This window comes from Lithobates pipiens, unplaced genomic scaffold (assembly GCF_037356315.1).
Source record: "Lithobates pipiens isolate NorthernLeopardFrog02 unplaced genomic scaffold, aLitPip1_a1.2 Scaffold_13, whole genome shotgun sequence".
In the NCBI taxonomy this organism is placed as follows: Eukaryota; Metazoa; Chordata; class Amphibia; order Anura; family Ranidae; genus Lithobates; species Lithobates pipiens.
The window spans coordinates 130370146-130387092 of NW_027507718.1; the positions used below are offsets into that span (position 1 = coordinate 130370146).

General features: G+C 42.6%; 1 protein-coding gene across 1 annotated transcript in view; it reads right to left on the reverse strand.

Moving 5' to 3' along the window:
- Positions 1 to 303: 303 nt before the first annotated feature.
- Positions 304 to 16947, reverse strand: part of MAP1S (microtubule associated protein 1S) — a 106412-nt gene continuing 89768 nt past the window's right edge. The window contains exons 6-7 of the mRNA XM_077475571.1: positions 12623 to 12858; positions 304 to 1713 (exon numbers count right to left, since the gene is read on the reverse strand). Coding sequence (XP_077331697.1) covers positions 1558 to 1713; positions 12623 to 12858 — 392 coding nt within the window. The 3' untranslated portion in view covers positions 304 to 1557. The remainder of the gene's footprint in view (positions 1714 to 12622; positions 12859 to 16947) is intronic.

Genomic DNA, 16947 nt, shown 5'->3' on the forward strand with positions numbered 1-16947 from the left:
TCTAAACTTTAGTGCCTACCAATTCACGCTCATAGCGAAGAAAAGAACACCAACAACGACATTGTCAGATGCTGCTGCTTGCATTAAATGTATGCCAAAAGCTCATAGGTAGTAAGCCATCAGCTTGGGGGGGGGGGGGGGGGGGGTGTTTAACAAAAAACAAAAAAACAAAAAAAAAAACCAAATACAAAAAAAAAAAAATATAAAATAAAAAATAAACCAAAAACATGGGAACACTCAATGGACTAAAATATGCATCAGGCTCACATTTTGATGCCCATGTGTACTGAAACCAATTATGTATTGAAGGTGATCATATGTTTTATTAAAATACACCAACATAAACCTTTTTTCCAACGGCTAATGTGGCTTACTAAACCAAAAATGTTTTACGCACATCCATGTGATCTTGACTTCTTATACAGTAAACAATTGTAAAAATGGATCTCAGTTATTAAACTTTTAGGTTGGATAAGGATGAAAGTCAGACTCTAAGTGTGCTTTGCTATACCCTGCACCATCTGCTGGCGAAGGTTTGTAAATATAAAGTAGACTATAAATAATGAGAAGCAGATATTTAAAAACAGTATCTACTTCACACAGCCATCAACTGTACTATCACTGGAGTGCCACAAGTAATAGCTTATCCTAAATAAGACAAAACGACGTATAAAATGTTTTAGCCTTGTAACCCAAGGGTCACACAGCTTAGAAACCAGTACCCTGCTTAACCGAGTAAATCAGCTAAATAGCTTTTACTTGTTGCTGTCTTAACATTTTGGGAAACGGTCTTGTGGAGAGGATTACAGGAGTTCACAGCAAATAAGCTACACATGACCCAACACTACTCTGTGCAGGACAAAATTTCAATAGTAGATAAATGAGAATGTAGACCATTTCAAAACATGATACAGAGTTCTCACATTCAGGACACCAGTCACATAAGAGTAAAGAATTCACTGTCATTTTATATTGAACAGCCATCTTCTAGATATGCCAGAGACTGCCAATAAACCTAATGGTGCATTGAAATGGGAAAGTGAATAATCAGATTACTCTGATTACAGGCAAAGCTAATGTGTGCTGCCAGGTTAAAACGCATGCCTATAGCATCAATTAATGCATTACATATTGATAATCCTTCACACACAAGACAACTGTAAACATCTGAAAGTGACATAAGCATGGTCTTCTGGTCAGGTGGAGATCAAGTCAATTGGTAAAGAATTTCATGCCATAAAGTGTGACGTGAACAATGGAGTGATTGTGCAAATAAGAACAGTCCTCTTCAAATCGTGCACAAGCTTTCCATTCCCAGGGAAATGCATACAGATGTGCAAAAGAAAGGTCCGCTGATCATTTCATGGGAATGTGCATGCATCATATCTTTAGGAGGAAGCATCAACACCTTTGCCATCAGGCAAGCACAATGAAGAAAAACTGGCCTCCAATAACCCGAAAGCTTTCTCTGTGTCCAAAAGGTTTTAAAATAGAAGTGCATGTAGAGAAAAAAAAAAAAAAAAAAAAAAAAAAAAAGAAGAAGGAGTGTGAAAACGATTAGAACTCCACTTTGCAAGCAGGGAAAGTTTCATCCTGCATGGACACACTGCTGGTGCTTCCAAGCACAATGACACCCAATGACTGCTGAAGGGCATGAGTTTCTTCATACCATGCACGGACTGCTGCAGACTCGAATGTGGGAATAACGGTTACCTGGATATAAAAATAAAAATAAAATTAAATTCTTGAAATGAGGAATGGTCTTGCATTATAAAAAATACATTTAACCACTTGCTTACTGGGCACTTAAACCCCCCTCAGTCCCAGACCAATTTTCAGCTTTCAGCGCTGATGCACTTTGAGTGACAATTACGCGGTCATACAACACTGTACCCAAATGAAATTTTTATCATTTTTTTCCCACAAATAGAGCTTTCTTTTGGTGGTATTTAGTTACAGCTCGGAGTTTTATTTTTTGCTAAACAAACAAAAAAAGATGCAAAAAAAAAAAAATCATGTTTTAATAGTTTGTTATAAAATTTTGCAAACGGGTCATTTTTCTCCTTCATTGAAGTGCGCTGATTAGGCGGCACTGATAGGCTGCATTGGTGGGCACTGATGGGCTGCATTGGTGGGCACTGATGGGCTGCATTGGTGGGCACTGATAGGCATAGTTAAGGCGGCACCGATGGGCACAGATAAGATGGCACGGATGGGTGGCACGGATAAGTGGCACGGATGGGTGGCACGGATGGGCACTGATAGGTACCACAGATAGATGGGACTGATGGGCACTGATAGGTGGCACTGATAGGTGGCTCTGATAGGCGGCACTGATGGGCGGCACTGGGGTGCAGCACCTTTGAGGCAGATTTTGGGTGGCACTGTGGGTGGCACTGTGGGCGGCACTGTGGGTGGCACTGTGGGCACTGCTGGGTGGCACTGACAGGGGGGCACTTACTTTATTTCAGGATGGCACTGCGGGTGGCAGGTGGGCACTGGCAGGGGGCAGGTGTCCGCTTGAATTGCTGGCCGTGATCGGGACTGATGTCCCGAACACGGCCGCCGGCGATCGGCTTTTTTTTTTCTCCTCGCGCTGTCAGCGCGAGGAGGAATACTAGCCGATTACTGGCTCCGTTTTATCACATGATCAGCTGTCATTGGCTGACAGCTGATCACGTGATCACGTGATAAGGGGTCGGGATCGACCCCTTACACGGATCGGTGATCAGGCGAGTCTCACGGACTCGCCGATCACAGAGCGCGCCGCGCGCGCCCCTCAGGGGGCGCGCAGGCCGCTCGTATCCGGGACGACGTCAATAGACGTAGTCCCAGAAATGTGGGTCCGCGCTGTTGCCGTCATTTTGCAATAGCGCGGATCCCAAGTGGTTAAATAACCTACATAACAAATGTTTCCCAAAAGAAAGCTCAAGTTAGAAATGTTTAATAAATATCATGAAATCCTAAAAAAACGCACAGAGCAGAGTGTTTCTAGGTCCAAGGAATGCAGAGCAGATCAGGTAATGAGTGTTTCTCACTCTGCTACTGCTCGCCATCCTGAAAACCTAAATCATGCAGAAATAGAAGAGCCTAGGAAACACTTTACAAAAAGTCAAATCACAGACAAAAATAAAAATAAAAAACCAAAGCACTAATACTTTACATAAAACTACCAATTTACTTCCAACAAGCTCTTGAACGCTGTACAAAATTTGACCAGTCAATTCTATAGCACAGCCCCCTCCCTCCTTGCACATCATACCTCTACTCTCTGTGCTGGCTCAGCGCCACCACATTCCTACTATGCCCCAGATTTCGAAACGCATAGGACAGAACAACGCTCTGACATCACCACACTTCTCGAATCCCAGAATGATAGGTGGTTGTGAATAGGCGGCCGGCTTGAACTCGACTCTAATTCGATTATATGCTTTCCTTGTCGCAAGTGCAATATTTTATCGTTGCATTAAAGTTTGAAGTTTGAGTATTTTTACACTATGGAGTATATATATATATATATATATATATATATATATATATATATATATATATATATATATATATATATATATATATATATATATATATATATATATATATATATATATATATAGGGACCATTTGTGATATTGATATTTTGATGGGGATTCTACATGAATCAAGAGAATCCTGACGTATAAACACCCTGGCTGGGTTTTGAGCCACAAGTGATATGAACCTTTGATAGAAGGTCCTTACACTCTGGCAAGAGACCATTTTGCCTATTATGAAGGTGATTAACACTGGATACTACAACTTAAGGTGGTGAACAGTGCAGGTGTCACAGACCTTTCACCACTTTTTGGGACTATATACTTTTTAGCGCAACTTTTTGTAGTCATCTTCAACCTATACCATGGATATAAAAAGGTCTGCACATATCAAGTTTCTGTGACGAAAATAAAAATAAATAACATACATACTTTTCCCTTTTTGTCACAGAAACTTAACATTTCAGAACTTTTTCCATCTTTAATGTGATCTATAAACTGTACAACTTAGTTGAACAAACTGAAATCTTTTAGGGAGGGAGGAAAAACAAAACAAAAACAAAAAAACAAAAAACAAACACACATTTTCAATAGTTGCCATTATCCAAAATAGATTAGGAATATCCCAAAAGGTAAATTCTGCCGGCTCAGACAGAATTGTACCAAAGATTCCGATTATATAGAACTCAGTTCATCTCTCAAAACAAAGTTTAGAGACAAAAAAAAAAAAAAAAAATACCCAGAGTCCCTGGTCGATGATGCATTTAAACACTACTTCCATGGGAAACCTGCTAGAACAAGTCAACCTCCTAAAGCCTGTTCTAGCAGGTTTGTAACCACTTTTCATAATATAAAAACATGGAACGAATTTTATGTAAACATTGGAGTATCCTACAGCAAGATCCCCATCTGAAATCATTACTCCCGGCTCACCCAAAAATAACTTACTGAAGGGCCCCCAATTTGAAAACTAAGATCGCACCCAGTAAATTCAAACCAAACGCAACCTTTATCTGTACCTAAGCTAATACCTCTAAACCCTTGTACACATGGTCAGACATTCCGACAACAAAATCTGTCGGCTTTTGTCCGAAACTGGTGTTGCATACACACGGCCGGACAAAGTTGTCGGAAAATCCAATCGTTCGTAACGTGATGATGTTTTTTAGTTACGACGGGACTACGTTCGGGCTAGTAGCCAATAGCTTTGGTCTAGGAATTTGATCTGAGCATGCGTGGCACTTTGTCCAATTGGAATTCTCTACAAACGATTGGATAAAGTCCGATCGGATCATGTTGTCGGAAATTTTTTATATCCAGCCCTCAAACTTTGTTGGTCGGACATTCTGACGGAAAAAGTCAAATAAAGTCCGCACACGGTCGGATTATCCGACAACACGGTCCGATCGGACATTTTCCATCGGAATGTCCAACCGTGTGTACAAGAGCTAACAGGCATGTATCAATGCCAAAAGGCATTATGCAAAACTTGTAAATTTGTCCATCATGGACAAAAATCAATTACCTATAAAAGGGCAAAACATACATACTGAAAATTCTTCAACTGCTCCTCTGACTTTGTGGTCTACGGACTCCGTTGTCCATGTGGCCTGATGTATGTAGGTAGGACCATCAGGGCCTTGAGACAAAGATTTGAGAAACCTAGGAGACTTATTGAGGGGGGGCACTGACCCACAGTGTCCCCAGATATTTTGCCCAATTGCATCAAGGGTCTTCTGAAAGCCTTAAAGTTTGAATCATAACAGATCCCTAGGTCCTTTCCCGCAGCTGAAAGATTCAAAAAAACAAAAAAAAAAAAAAAAAAAAAAAACTTTGTGCTCGGGAAACTTTTTGGATTTATACTTTGGACGCACTTTCACCTGGGGATATTAATAAGTATCGAGATTGCCACTATCCTTTAGTACTTCACTTACGCCAAATCAGGATGTGGCACTCCATGGCCTTTTGGGTTATACCTCTCCCTTACCCATTGAGATAAATATTCTTTTACAAAATTATATATTTTTTTAAATATATTTTTTTTATATTTTTTTTTTTTTTAAAGGAAGAATCTTTTATTCCTGATAATTATTAACTAAATTAAAAAGAGGAAGTAATCCCTGATGAGTTTACTTCCTCTTTGATTCCCTGCAAAAGGTAAAGCATAATGGACTACTTGCATCGCATAGTAGTCCATTATTTGTCACTTACCTGCTACAGGAGCCAGCGAACTCACCGCTGTACCCTGTAGTCCGGCGCATCCATCTTCTCTGTGGGTCTCGCTGCTCAGCCGCGATGAAGTTACTTCCTTGCACGTGCACGGGAGCCGCCACTTGCGGCATATCGCCGTTGACAGCGGCACGCTCAGTGCGCCTGCGCGCTGCTGTCTATGGCGCATGCGCTGTAGACAGTGGTGCCTGTCTTTCGGCAAATCTCTCCTAAACCTACACGGTTTAGGAGATATTTCTTGGACCTACAGGTAAGCCTTAATGTAGGCTTACCTGTAGGTTACAGTGGTTTGTAAGGGTTTACAACCACTTTGCATCCTTTTATCATTATCAATGTTATTATATATATATATATATATATATGTTCTTGTTTTTTAATCAATTGATCACCACTCACTGGCCCTCTTGCCTAGGAATATTTACTTTGATTAACTTCAATTATTTTAAATTATTTTTTTATTAAGGAAGCCATTTTTTATCTAAATATATATTTTACATATGTCTTTCCTATATTGGCAATTTATTTATGGTTTGCTCAAACATGTGCTTTATATTTATTTTTATTTCTTTGTGTATATATTTGTTTATACATGTTTATTTACATATTCATTTGGTATAGTTCCGTTGTTACATTATTCATGATCTGACATTTTTAAGTTTAACATCAATGTAAACGTATTACTTATATTTTAATTAATTCTGTTTGACATTCATTCTCATCTCTGCCTATAGCGCTGTTCCCTAGTACCACTCGTTTCTTGCATAGCCACTCCCCCACTCCTCTAGTATTTCAGCCCCCCCCTATCCATTACTAGCTTGATGAAGGAGCGCAGCCGCTACGTCATTGTGACCCGAACGCTCAGGAAACGCGTCGCTTACCAGTGACGTCATCCTCCTCGTGCCTGTCCACAACAGCGCTCCAGGCCTCGTTTTGAAGGAGCAGTGTCTCCACCGCAGCCGGCCTGTGTACAACTAGCGGTGTACTTTCATCACATGGCCAGGCGTTCCCTGTGAGCAGAGTGAGGGCATGACAAATCTGATGACTCCCTGATGGATTTCAACTCTATGCTTGTTATCTGCTACAAAATGTGAGTTGCCTATATAGAGAATGTATTAATAAAAACTGCATTTTATATCTACACCCGGCACACATTTCATATTTTTCTACCACATCAGGGGAGAGTGCAATTAAGTCTAGACCAAGGCAACATGAAAACTGGTGGCTGCTTAAATGGATGTATGCTTTGGGTCATAGTCATGCTGAAAGATGAAGTTCCTCTTCATGTTCAGCTTTCCAGGAGCAGCCTAAAGGTTTTGTGTCCATATTTGGAACTGCCTTGGAAATTATTTGTACCCTTCTCCTGACTGATAACTTAACAATGAGATCCCTCTGAAGCTTGGGAAGCTCTCTGCGGACCATGGCTTTTGCTGAAGGACACGACTAAGAATGTCAGGAAAGACCTATTAGAACAGCTGAAATTTATTTGGGGTTAAATCAGAGGCACTTTAAAATGATGGCAGATGTGTACTGACTCCCATCTAACATCAGTCTGAATGTGATTGCTTAACCACTTGCCGACCGCCTCACGCCGATGTACGTCGGCAGAATGGCACGGGCAGGCATAAGCACGTACATGTACGTGATTTGCCTCCCGCGGGTCGGGGGCCCGATCGGGCCCCCGCCCGGTGCCTGCGGCGGTCGGTTTTCGTTCGGGAGCGATCCCGGACGAGGGGACGGCCATTCATTCATGGCCACCCCCTCGCGATCGCTCCCGACGAATGGAAATCCCCGGTGACATCACTTCCTCTCCTGTAATGTAAACACAGGAGAGGAAGTGATGTATTCTCTCCTCCGTGTCGGTATTTTTCGTTCCGACACGGAGGAGAGCGGATCAGTGAGTTGCACCAACACATCCCACACACAGTAGAACATGCCAGGCACACTCACACCCCCCCTTTACCCCCCGATCACCCCCCCAATTACCCCTGCCCCCCCAGTCACAGTGACACCAATGTCATTTTTTTTTTTTTTTTGCATTGGTGTCATTTGTGACTGTAATAACTGTTAGGGCAGTTAGGGTTAGCCCCCTTTAGTTCTAATGTACCCCCCTAACCCCCCCAATAAAGGTTTAACCCCGTGATCACCCCCCGTCGCCAGTGTCACTAAGGCTGGGTTCACATTGCAGCGGTTTATGAGAACGAATGTGATTCGCACCGCACTGCAGTGCAAATCACATCCGATCTCTGTGCGATTCAAGTTCAGCCATTCGCCGCACCCGCCGCACCCGCCACACCCGCCGCACCCGCCGCAAATTCGCACGGGACCCTTTTTTTGGCCCGCAGCAGAATCGGATCGCATGGGTGTTCACACCATGCGATCCGAGTTTGCAGATCGCACTGCGATATGCGAACTGATCTGGGGGTGTCAGTAACATTTCACTGACACTCCCAGCAGTTCGCATAGGGCAGTGTGAACTGCCGCCGGGAGGCATGCGATGCGGGAACCCGCCGCGGATTCGCGGCGTTTCCGCATCGCTCCAGTGTGAACCCAGCCTAATAAGCGATCATTTTTCTGATCGCCGTATTAGTGTCACAGGTGACGCTAGTTAGGCAGGTAGGTATTTAGGTTCGCCGCAGCTTTTTATAGCGCTAGGGACCCCCATATACTACCGCATAAAGCCCCCTGATTGCCCCCTAGTTAACCCTTTCACCAGTGATCACCATATAACTGTTACAGGTGACGCTGGTTGGTTAGTTATTTTTTTATAGTTTCAGGGCACCCGCCATTTATTACCTAATAAAGGTTTAACCCCCTGATCACCCGGCAGGTGTCATTTGTGACTAATAACTGTTAGGGCAGTTAGGGTTAGCCCCCTTTAGTTCTAAGGTACCCCCCTAACCCCCCCAATAAAGGTTTAACCCCGTGATCACCCCCCGTCGCCAGTGTCACCAAGGCTGGGTTCACATTGCAGCGGTTTATGAGAACGGATGTGATTCGCACCGCACTGCAGTGCAAATCACATCCGATCTCTGTGCGATTCGAGTTCAGCTATACAGATAGTATGGCTGAATTCGTGTCGCACCCGCCGCACCCGCCGCAAACTCGCACGGGACCCTTTTTTTGGTCCGCAGCAGAATCGGATCGCATGGGTGTTCACACCATGCGATCCAAGTTTGCAGATCGCACTGCGATATGCGAACTGATCTGGGGGTGTCATTAACATTTCACTGACACTCCCAGCAGTTCGCATAGGGCAGTGTGAACTGCCGCCGGGAGGCATGCGATGCGGGAACCCGCCGCGCATTCGTGGCGTTCCCGCATCGCTCCAGTGTGAACCCAGCCTAATAAGCGATCGTTTTTCTGATCGCTGTATTAGTGTCACAGGTGACGCTAGTTAGGCAGGTAGGTATTTAGGTTCGCCGCAGCTTTTTATAGCGCCAGGGACCCCCATATACTACCGCATAAAGCCCCCTGATTGCCCCCTAGTTAACCCTTTCACCAGTGATCACCATATAACTGTTACAGGTGACGCTGGTTGGTTAGTTATTTTTTTATAGTTTCAGGGCACCCGCCATTTATTACCTAGTCTCACTAGTGTACCCCTAAATTTAGGGGTGTCTACTTTCTAAAATGGGGTCATTTGGGGGGGGGGGTTTGTGCCATCTTGGCATTTTATGGCCTTCAAAACTGTAACGCCCTTAGAAAGCCTGAAGGCGGTGCTTGGTTTTTGGGGCCCCGTACGCGGCTAGGCTCCCAAAAAGTCCCACATATGTGGTATCCCCGTACTCAGGAGAAGCAGCAGAATTTATTTTGGGGTGTCATTTCACATATGCCCATGGCATGCGTGAGCAATATATCATTTAGTGACAACTTTGTGAAAAAAAAAAAAAGTTTGTAATTTTCCCGCAACTTGTGGCAAAATATAAAATATTCCATGGACTCAACATGCCTCTCAGCAAATAGCTTGGGGTGTCTACTTTCTAAAATGGGGTCATTTGTGGGGGTTTTGTGCCATCTTGGCATTTTATGGCCTTCAAAACTGTAATAGGTAGTGAGAAGTGAACTCAAAAAATTACGCCCTTAGAAAGCCTGAAGGCGGTGCTTGGATTTCGGGGCCCCGTACGCGGCTAGGCTCCCAAAAAGTCCCACATATGTGGTATCCCCGTACTCAGGAGAAGCAGCAGAATTTATTTTGGGGTGTCATTTCACATATGCCCATGGCATGCATGAGCAATATATCATTTAGTGACAACTTTGTGAAAAAAAAAAAAAAAAAAAAAAAGTTTGTAAATTCCCGCAACTTGTGGCAAAATATAAAATATTCCATGGACTCAACATGCCTCTCAGCAAATAGCTTGGGGTGTCTACTTTCTAAAATGGGGTCATTTGTGGGGGTTTTGTGCCATCTTGGCATTTTATGGCCTTCAAAACTGTAATAGGTAGTGAGGCGTGAAATCAAAAATTTACGCCCTTAGAAAGCCTGAAGGCGGTGCTTGGTTTTCGGGGCCCTGTACGCGGCTAGGCTCCCAAAAAGTCCCACATATGTGGTATCCCCGTACTCAGGAGAAGCAGCAGAATTTATTTTGGGGTGTCATTTCACATACGCCCATAGCATGTGTGAGCAATATATCATTTAGTGACAACTTTGTGTAAAAAAAAAAAAAAAATTTTTTTTTTGTCATTATTCAATCGCTTGAGGCAAAAAAATAAAATATTCAATGGGCTCAACATGCCTCTTATCAATTTCCTTAGGGGGTCTACTTTCCAAAATGGGGTCATTTGGGGGGGTTTTGTACTGCCCTGTCATTTTAGCACCTCAAGAAATGAGATAGGCAGTCGTAAACTAAAAGCTGCGTAAATTCCAGAAAACGTACCTTAGTTTGTAGATGTGACAACTTTTGCGCAAACCAATAAATATACAATTATTGACTTTTTTTTTACCAAAGACATGTGGCTGAATACATTTTGGCCTAAATGTATGACTAAAATTGAGTTTATTGGATTTTTCTAATAACAAAAAGTAGAAAATATCATTTTTTTTCAAAATTTGCGGTCTTTTTACGTTTATATCGCAAAAAATAAAAATCGCAGAGGCAATCAAATACCATCAAAAGAAAGCTCTATTTGTGGGAAGAAAAGGACGCAAATTTTGTTTGGGTACAACATTGCATGACCGCGCAATTACCAGTTAAAGCAGCGCAGTGCCAAAGTGTAAAAAGACCTCTGGTCATTTACCAGCAAAATGGTCCGGTCTGAAAGTGGTTAATCACTTCAGCGCCGGAAGATTTTGGTGCTCAATGACCAGGACATTTTTACCGTCGCTTTAACCAACACTGTATCCAAACCAATATTGATGTCCTTTTTCCCCCACAAATAGAGCTTTCTTTTTAGGGCATTTATTATTTTTTGTACTTTAAAAAACAAAAGTGACAAAAAAAAAAAAAAAAAAACACAATATCTTTTACTTTTTGCTATACTATCCCACATTTTGTTTTAAAAAATACCAAAAAAATGTTTCCTCAGTTTAGGCAGATATGTATTCTACATATTTTTGGAAAAATAAATAAATTGCAATAAGCGTATATTAACTGGTTTGCGCAAAAGTGATAGCATCTACAAAATAGGGGATAGATTTATGGGATTTTTATTCTACTAGTAATGGCGCAATCTGATTTTTAATCGGGACTGATATTGCGGCGGACAAATTGGACACATTTTTGGGACCATTGTCAATTATACAGTGATCAGTGCTATAAAAATGCACAGATTACACAAATCCCAGTTCTCGCTCTGTCACGAGCGATAGTGGATGCCCGGCGGTCATAGTGCCCGCCGGGCACTCGCTGCTCACCCCTAGTGACCAGCAGTAAAATTGTGTGTGGCTGGTCGGCAAGCAGCTAATTCTGAACACAGCTACATCCCAAGTTATAAAATAGGGTGTGCACATTTATGCAACCACGTTAGTTTATTCTTACTTGCCCCCCCCCCCCCCCCCCCCCAAAGATTTCAGTTTGTTGTTCAATTGAGTTGTACAGTTTATAGGTCACATAAAAAGTGGAAAATATTCTGAAAGGATTCATCTGTCATTTTTTTACATCACAGAAACCTGACATTTTAACAAGAGTGTGTAGACTTTATATCCACTGTACCAGTAATCTGTTGGAGGGGGAGGTGTAAGGGGAAAACTACCGAGTATCCCTTAGTTAACAGCAATAAGTCTGCTGGGGCTGTTATCACATTCATCCTTTCTCAGGGCATTTAGATAGCTATACAAAAAGAAGGCTTTAAAAAAAAATTAAATAAATAAAAAGGTTAAAAAATTGTATGCATAATATTGCCTATAAAGGGGTTATAAAAGCCTCAAGGTTCTCCACCTTAATGCATCAAGGTGAAAAACCTTCTGATAACTCCCTGGTCTCAAAATGAAACCTTCGGCATGGGAGGGTAGATAAATATTGACCACTCAATACAATCTCTCCCCCTCCCATTGCAGCCATGGACCAACAGGAATGTGCACAAAAAGCAGGAAGCCAGTAGAGAGCATGGGCAGGCTGGCCAGATCTAATATCAATGCAACTTCCTGGAGACAACCATGCTCTGATGTAAATAGATAACACATTATGACACACTGGGGTATATTTACTGGAGCTGGAGAGTGCAAAATCAGGCTAATTTCCGCAAAGAAACCAGGTTTTATTGCCAAAGCTTAATTGAACGTTGAGGTCAGAAGCTTAGTAAATCAACCCTACTAACAGAATAGTCATTTTGTCTGTCAATTCCTAAACTCTCCTAGCAGCTGAAAAGGCTTATACAGAATTATAAAATAACCCCAGAGTCCAAGTTTTATTGTCTCAGAGAAATACCTGCAAATCTTGTGTCCAATGGGCTTTCCCAGCCAGCAGAGAGTCCAGAACCTTGCGGGTAAATTTTTCCTTCATAGGATCTTCTCCACTAACAACATAACAGGAAGAACGCACTAGCCTGAAAAACTCTTCCTCTACAGTTTGTGCAGCAGGTCCTCCAGGCAGGTAAGCCAGGTCCACATATATTGGCAGAGCAGCAGAGGAGGATGATGCCGAATGCGGGTGTCTGAGACTGGCTGAAAGATACACAGAAAATCTTTTTAAAAATGTAATCAGTGGTGTACCTAGAATATATAAAATTCACACTTTTTTTAATAAACAATTGTGGCAGCAAAGATGCTCCCCACTCCATCCTTACCCCCCCAGTACTGACCCCCCTGTAAAAATCCCACCTCCCAGCCTAAAGCTGGCCAAGACCGACTGATGCATTAGGCAGGCTAGTTGGACTGAAGTCAATCAATTGACTTCATGACAACCAGCCTGTCAGGTTTTATTTTTCAGTCTAGCAGTGATCGTTGTATTCTTACAGCGGGGGAAGATAGTGGGGGAGTGAATAAAGCGATTTTCTTTAACCTGTGGTTGAAGGAAAGAAAAATTGCATAATGTATGACCAGCCTAACGGTTTAGTATAGGCTTTCTCCAGCACCCCCTCCCCCAAACCCATCTGTACATGCCACCTGTCCCCAGTACAGCCTCACCTCCTCCCACCTAACCCCTATAGTACGGATCTCCTACATATACCAAACATGTAAACAAAGTCTTACAAATCACCAAATGTTACAAAAGCACTTGGCCACTACTTACACATTAAAATCCGTCCTGTGTATACAAAATATTCACCAATTAGCTTTGGAGTCACATAACTTGCTTCTGATGTGCCATTAGCCACTTCTGGACCGCCGCACGCAGATATAAGTTTTAACTTTGAAGAGGGATATCTGTGTTATGGCAGCTAGCTGCCATAACCCTGGTATCCTAGTCTTCGGCGGGCGGTCCGGATTCCGATAACAGTGGTTCCTGCACCAGATTAGCAACTCTGGTGCCCTCCGCCACTTACCAGAGCCGGTGGAGGCGATTGGATCCTTGTCCTTGCTGGGTATGGAGACGAGTGAGGAGAAAAAGGCCCCCACCCGTCACCATACCATTGCAGGGCAGAAGAGACGTCAAAACATCACTTCCGCCCATAGCCCATGACAACTTTTTTTTATTGCATTTTAGTGTAAATATCAGATCTAAGGTCTTTTTGACCCCAGATCTCATATTTAAGAGGTCCTGTCATGCTTTTTTTTCCCCATTACAAGGGATGTTTACATCCCTTGTAATAGGAATAAAAATGACTCTTTAAATAACAGAGTAAATAAAAATTTTTTAAATGTGCCCCGTCCCGCCGAGCTTGCGTGCAGAAGCGAATGCATCCGCGAATAGCTCCCACATATGAAAAAGCTGTGTTCAAACCACACATGTGAGGTAGAGCAAGAGCAATAATTCTAGCCCTAGACCTCCTCGAACTCAAAGCATGCAACCTGTAGAATTTTTTTAAACATCACCTATGGGTGGGCTTCAATTTTGAAGCGTGACATGCTGGGTATCAATTTACTCGGGGTAACATCTTTTACACACACAAAAAAAAAAATATATATTTATATATATATATATATAGATTTATATTTTAGTGTGTGTAAAAGATGATACAGCGAGTAAATTGATACCCAACATGTCACCTATACAAGGCATATTGTACTTGGGGATAACGATCCCATCTAATTTGTCGGATCTATACTCCCTTAACTATCTTCCTTTACTTACCCGACTCAGGAAGGAACCAGACGCCTGTCGCTCTTCGCTACCCTTGTTTGGTCACATTAACTCCCTAAAAATGGACACCCTACCTACATTACTGTATTTATTTCAAACAATACCTATTGCCGTCCCTAAGCACTTTAACTCCCTCCGTTCCATGTCCATCCGATTCATTTGGCACCGGGGCCTATCCCGCATTCACCACACCTTGCTCACGTATCCTAAAATTCGAGGTGGGCTGGGTCTCCCGGATTTTGAACTATACTATAGGGCGGCTCTGATGTCCAGGGTCCTGGAATGGTTCCCTCGCCCTCTCTCTAAAGCATCCACCTCGGTGGAACAAGACCTGTCCCCCTTTGACTTACGGGCAGAAACTACACTTACTTTCCTCAGCTTCCCCCTTAACAGTCGCTGCCTTACATCTCTGGTACAAAAAGGGCATGTCATCTCTTCTATCCACAGACCCCTCACCCCTCACTTCATTATTTGACCACCCCTCTTTGCCTCAAGGTATGGGGTCCAATACAAAAGGCCCATTCTCCCAGTCAATCTGGCCTGTAGTGAGTTCATTTGTGGATCCCTCTTTAGGTACCCCCGTTTTACCAGGCGCTCAAGGTGACTGGCTCATGACACGTCGGATATCCTCGTTTTGCTCTGACTTGTTTTTCTCTTCCCAAATCCATTGACCTTTAAACGGGATTCAAACAGCTGTGCTCTCTCTCAGAAACACCTAGACCCTTACTCTCCTCTTTGTACTCTCTACAACATGCACTGCTACATGTTCAACCCCCTTCTTACACCAGAAAGTGGTCTACAGATCTGTGCAGGGATCTCCCTTTAGTGGGCTGGCAAAAATCATTTCACTTTACGCATAAATCCTCTATATCCTGTTATACCCAGGAAAAAAAAAAAAAAAAAAGTTTAAACTCCTCTCCCGATGGTACAGAGATCCTCAAACTCTTCATAAAATATAACCGCCCGTATCTCCTTCATGCTGGAGATGTGGAGTGGTGGAGGGTAGTTACCTACACATCTGGTGGGAATGTGCAGCAATACAACCCCTATGGTCGCAGGTTTTTGACATATACAACAGCATATATGGCCAAACATTATCGCCCGCTCCAGAAATAGCCATACTGTTCATGCTTCCAGGATCGATAGCCTCTCAGAAGCGGTCCCTGTTACGTTTTTTTCCTATCAGCTGCCAGACAACTTATACCCCTGTTCTGGAAAACAACTACCACCACACCCCTGGAAATCTGGATCTCCATGGTCGATAACATGCGCATGGAGGAGATGCTAGCCCTAGACTGATACTTTTGACAAATTTAAGGTCCTTTGGCTTATTTGGATCGACGACTCAACCTCTGACTCCCTGAAAGCGAGGTTGGCACCTTACAGCCAACCCGGACTCATTCCCATCAGTCCTTTGAGTGTGATCAATTTTCAGATATTGGCACCATAGCTTGTGGACACTAACTTTCACAAAAAACAAATATCCACCAATTTGTACTTATTTTTACCAAAGATATGTAGTAGTATAAATTTTGGCCAAAACGTATGAAGAAAAAATTACTAATCTGCTAAATTTTCTAACAAACTAATTTTTTATTTTTGTTTAAACAGAATTTTCGGTCTTTTTTCTTTTATAGCACAAAAAATAAACCCAGCGGTGATTAAATACCCCCAAAAGAAAGCCCTTTTTTTTCACACAAAAAGGACAAAAATGTCATATGGGTACAGTGTTGAATGACTGAGTAATTGTCATTCAAAATGTGAGAGCTAAAAATATCAACTTGCTTGTCAGAAGGACTAAAAGGAATATGTTGTATCGGTTCACATGGCTGTTTTTGTAACACTGACAAAAAACGAAGTTCAAGTTCCAAGGGCTCAAAAAAAGGTGATTTAAGGCGGATTAAGCCACATCGCCCCCTGCATAAAACCCTAGACTAAAGAAAGCGTAGCAAGTGGCCTTTGAAAAAAAAAAAAAAAAAAAAAAAAAAAAAAAAAATGATAAACGCTGAGACCCTTAACCACTTGCCGACCGTCGCACGACGATGTACGTCCTATTTTTGAAGAAGGATATCTCGGTAACGGCAGCAGCTGCTGCCACAACCGAGATATCCATCTCTTCAGGCGGCGGTCGGCTGTACGATGTACGAGATCACCGCTATCGGCGGCGGGAGAGGTGCCACCCCCCTCCCGCCGCTTACCGGAGCCGTCGGTAGCGGCGGAGGCGATCGGGTCCTTTCATCTGCTGGGCATAGAGACAAGTGAGGCTAAGATGGCCCCCACTCGTCTCTATACCATAGGAGGGCGGAAGCGACGTCAAAACGCCTCTTAAAAAAGGTATATTTTTTTAAATGTCAGATTTTTTTTTTTTTGCATTTTAGCCCAAATATGAGATCGGAGGACTTTTTGACCCCCCAGATCTCATATTTAAGAGGACCTGTCATGCTTTTTTCTATTACAAGGGATGTTTACATTCCTTGTAATAGGAATAAAAGTGATCCATTTTTATTTTA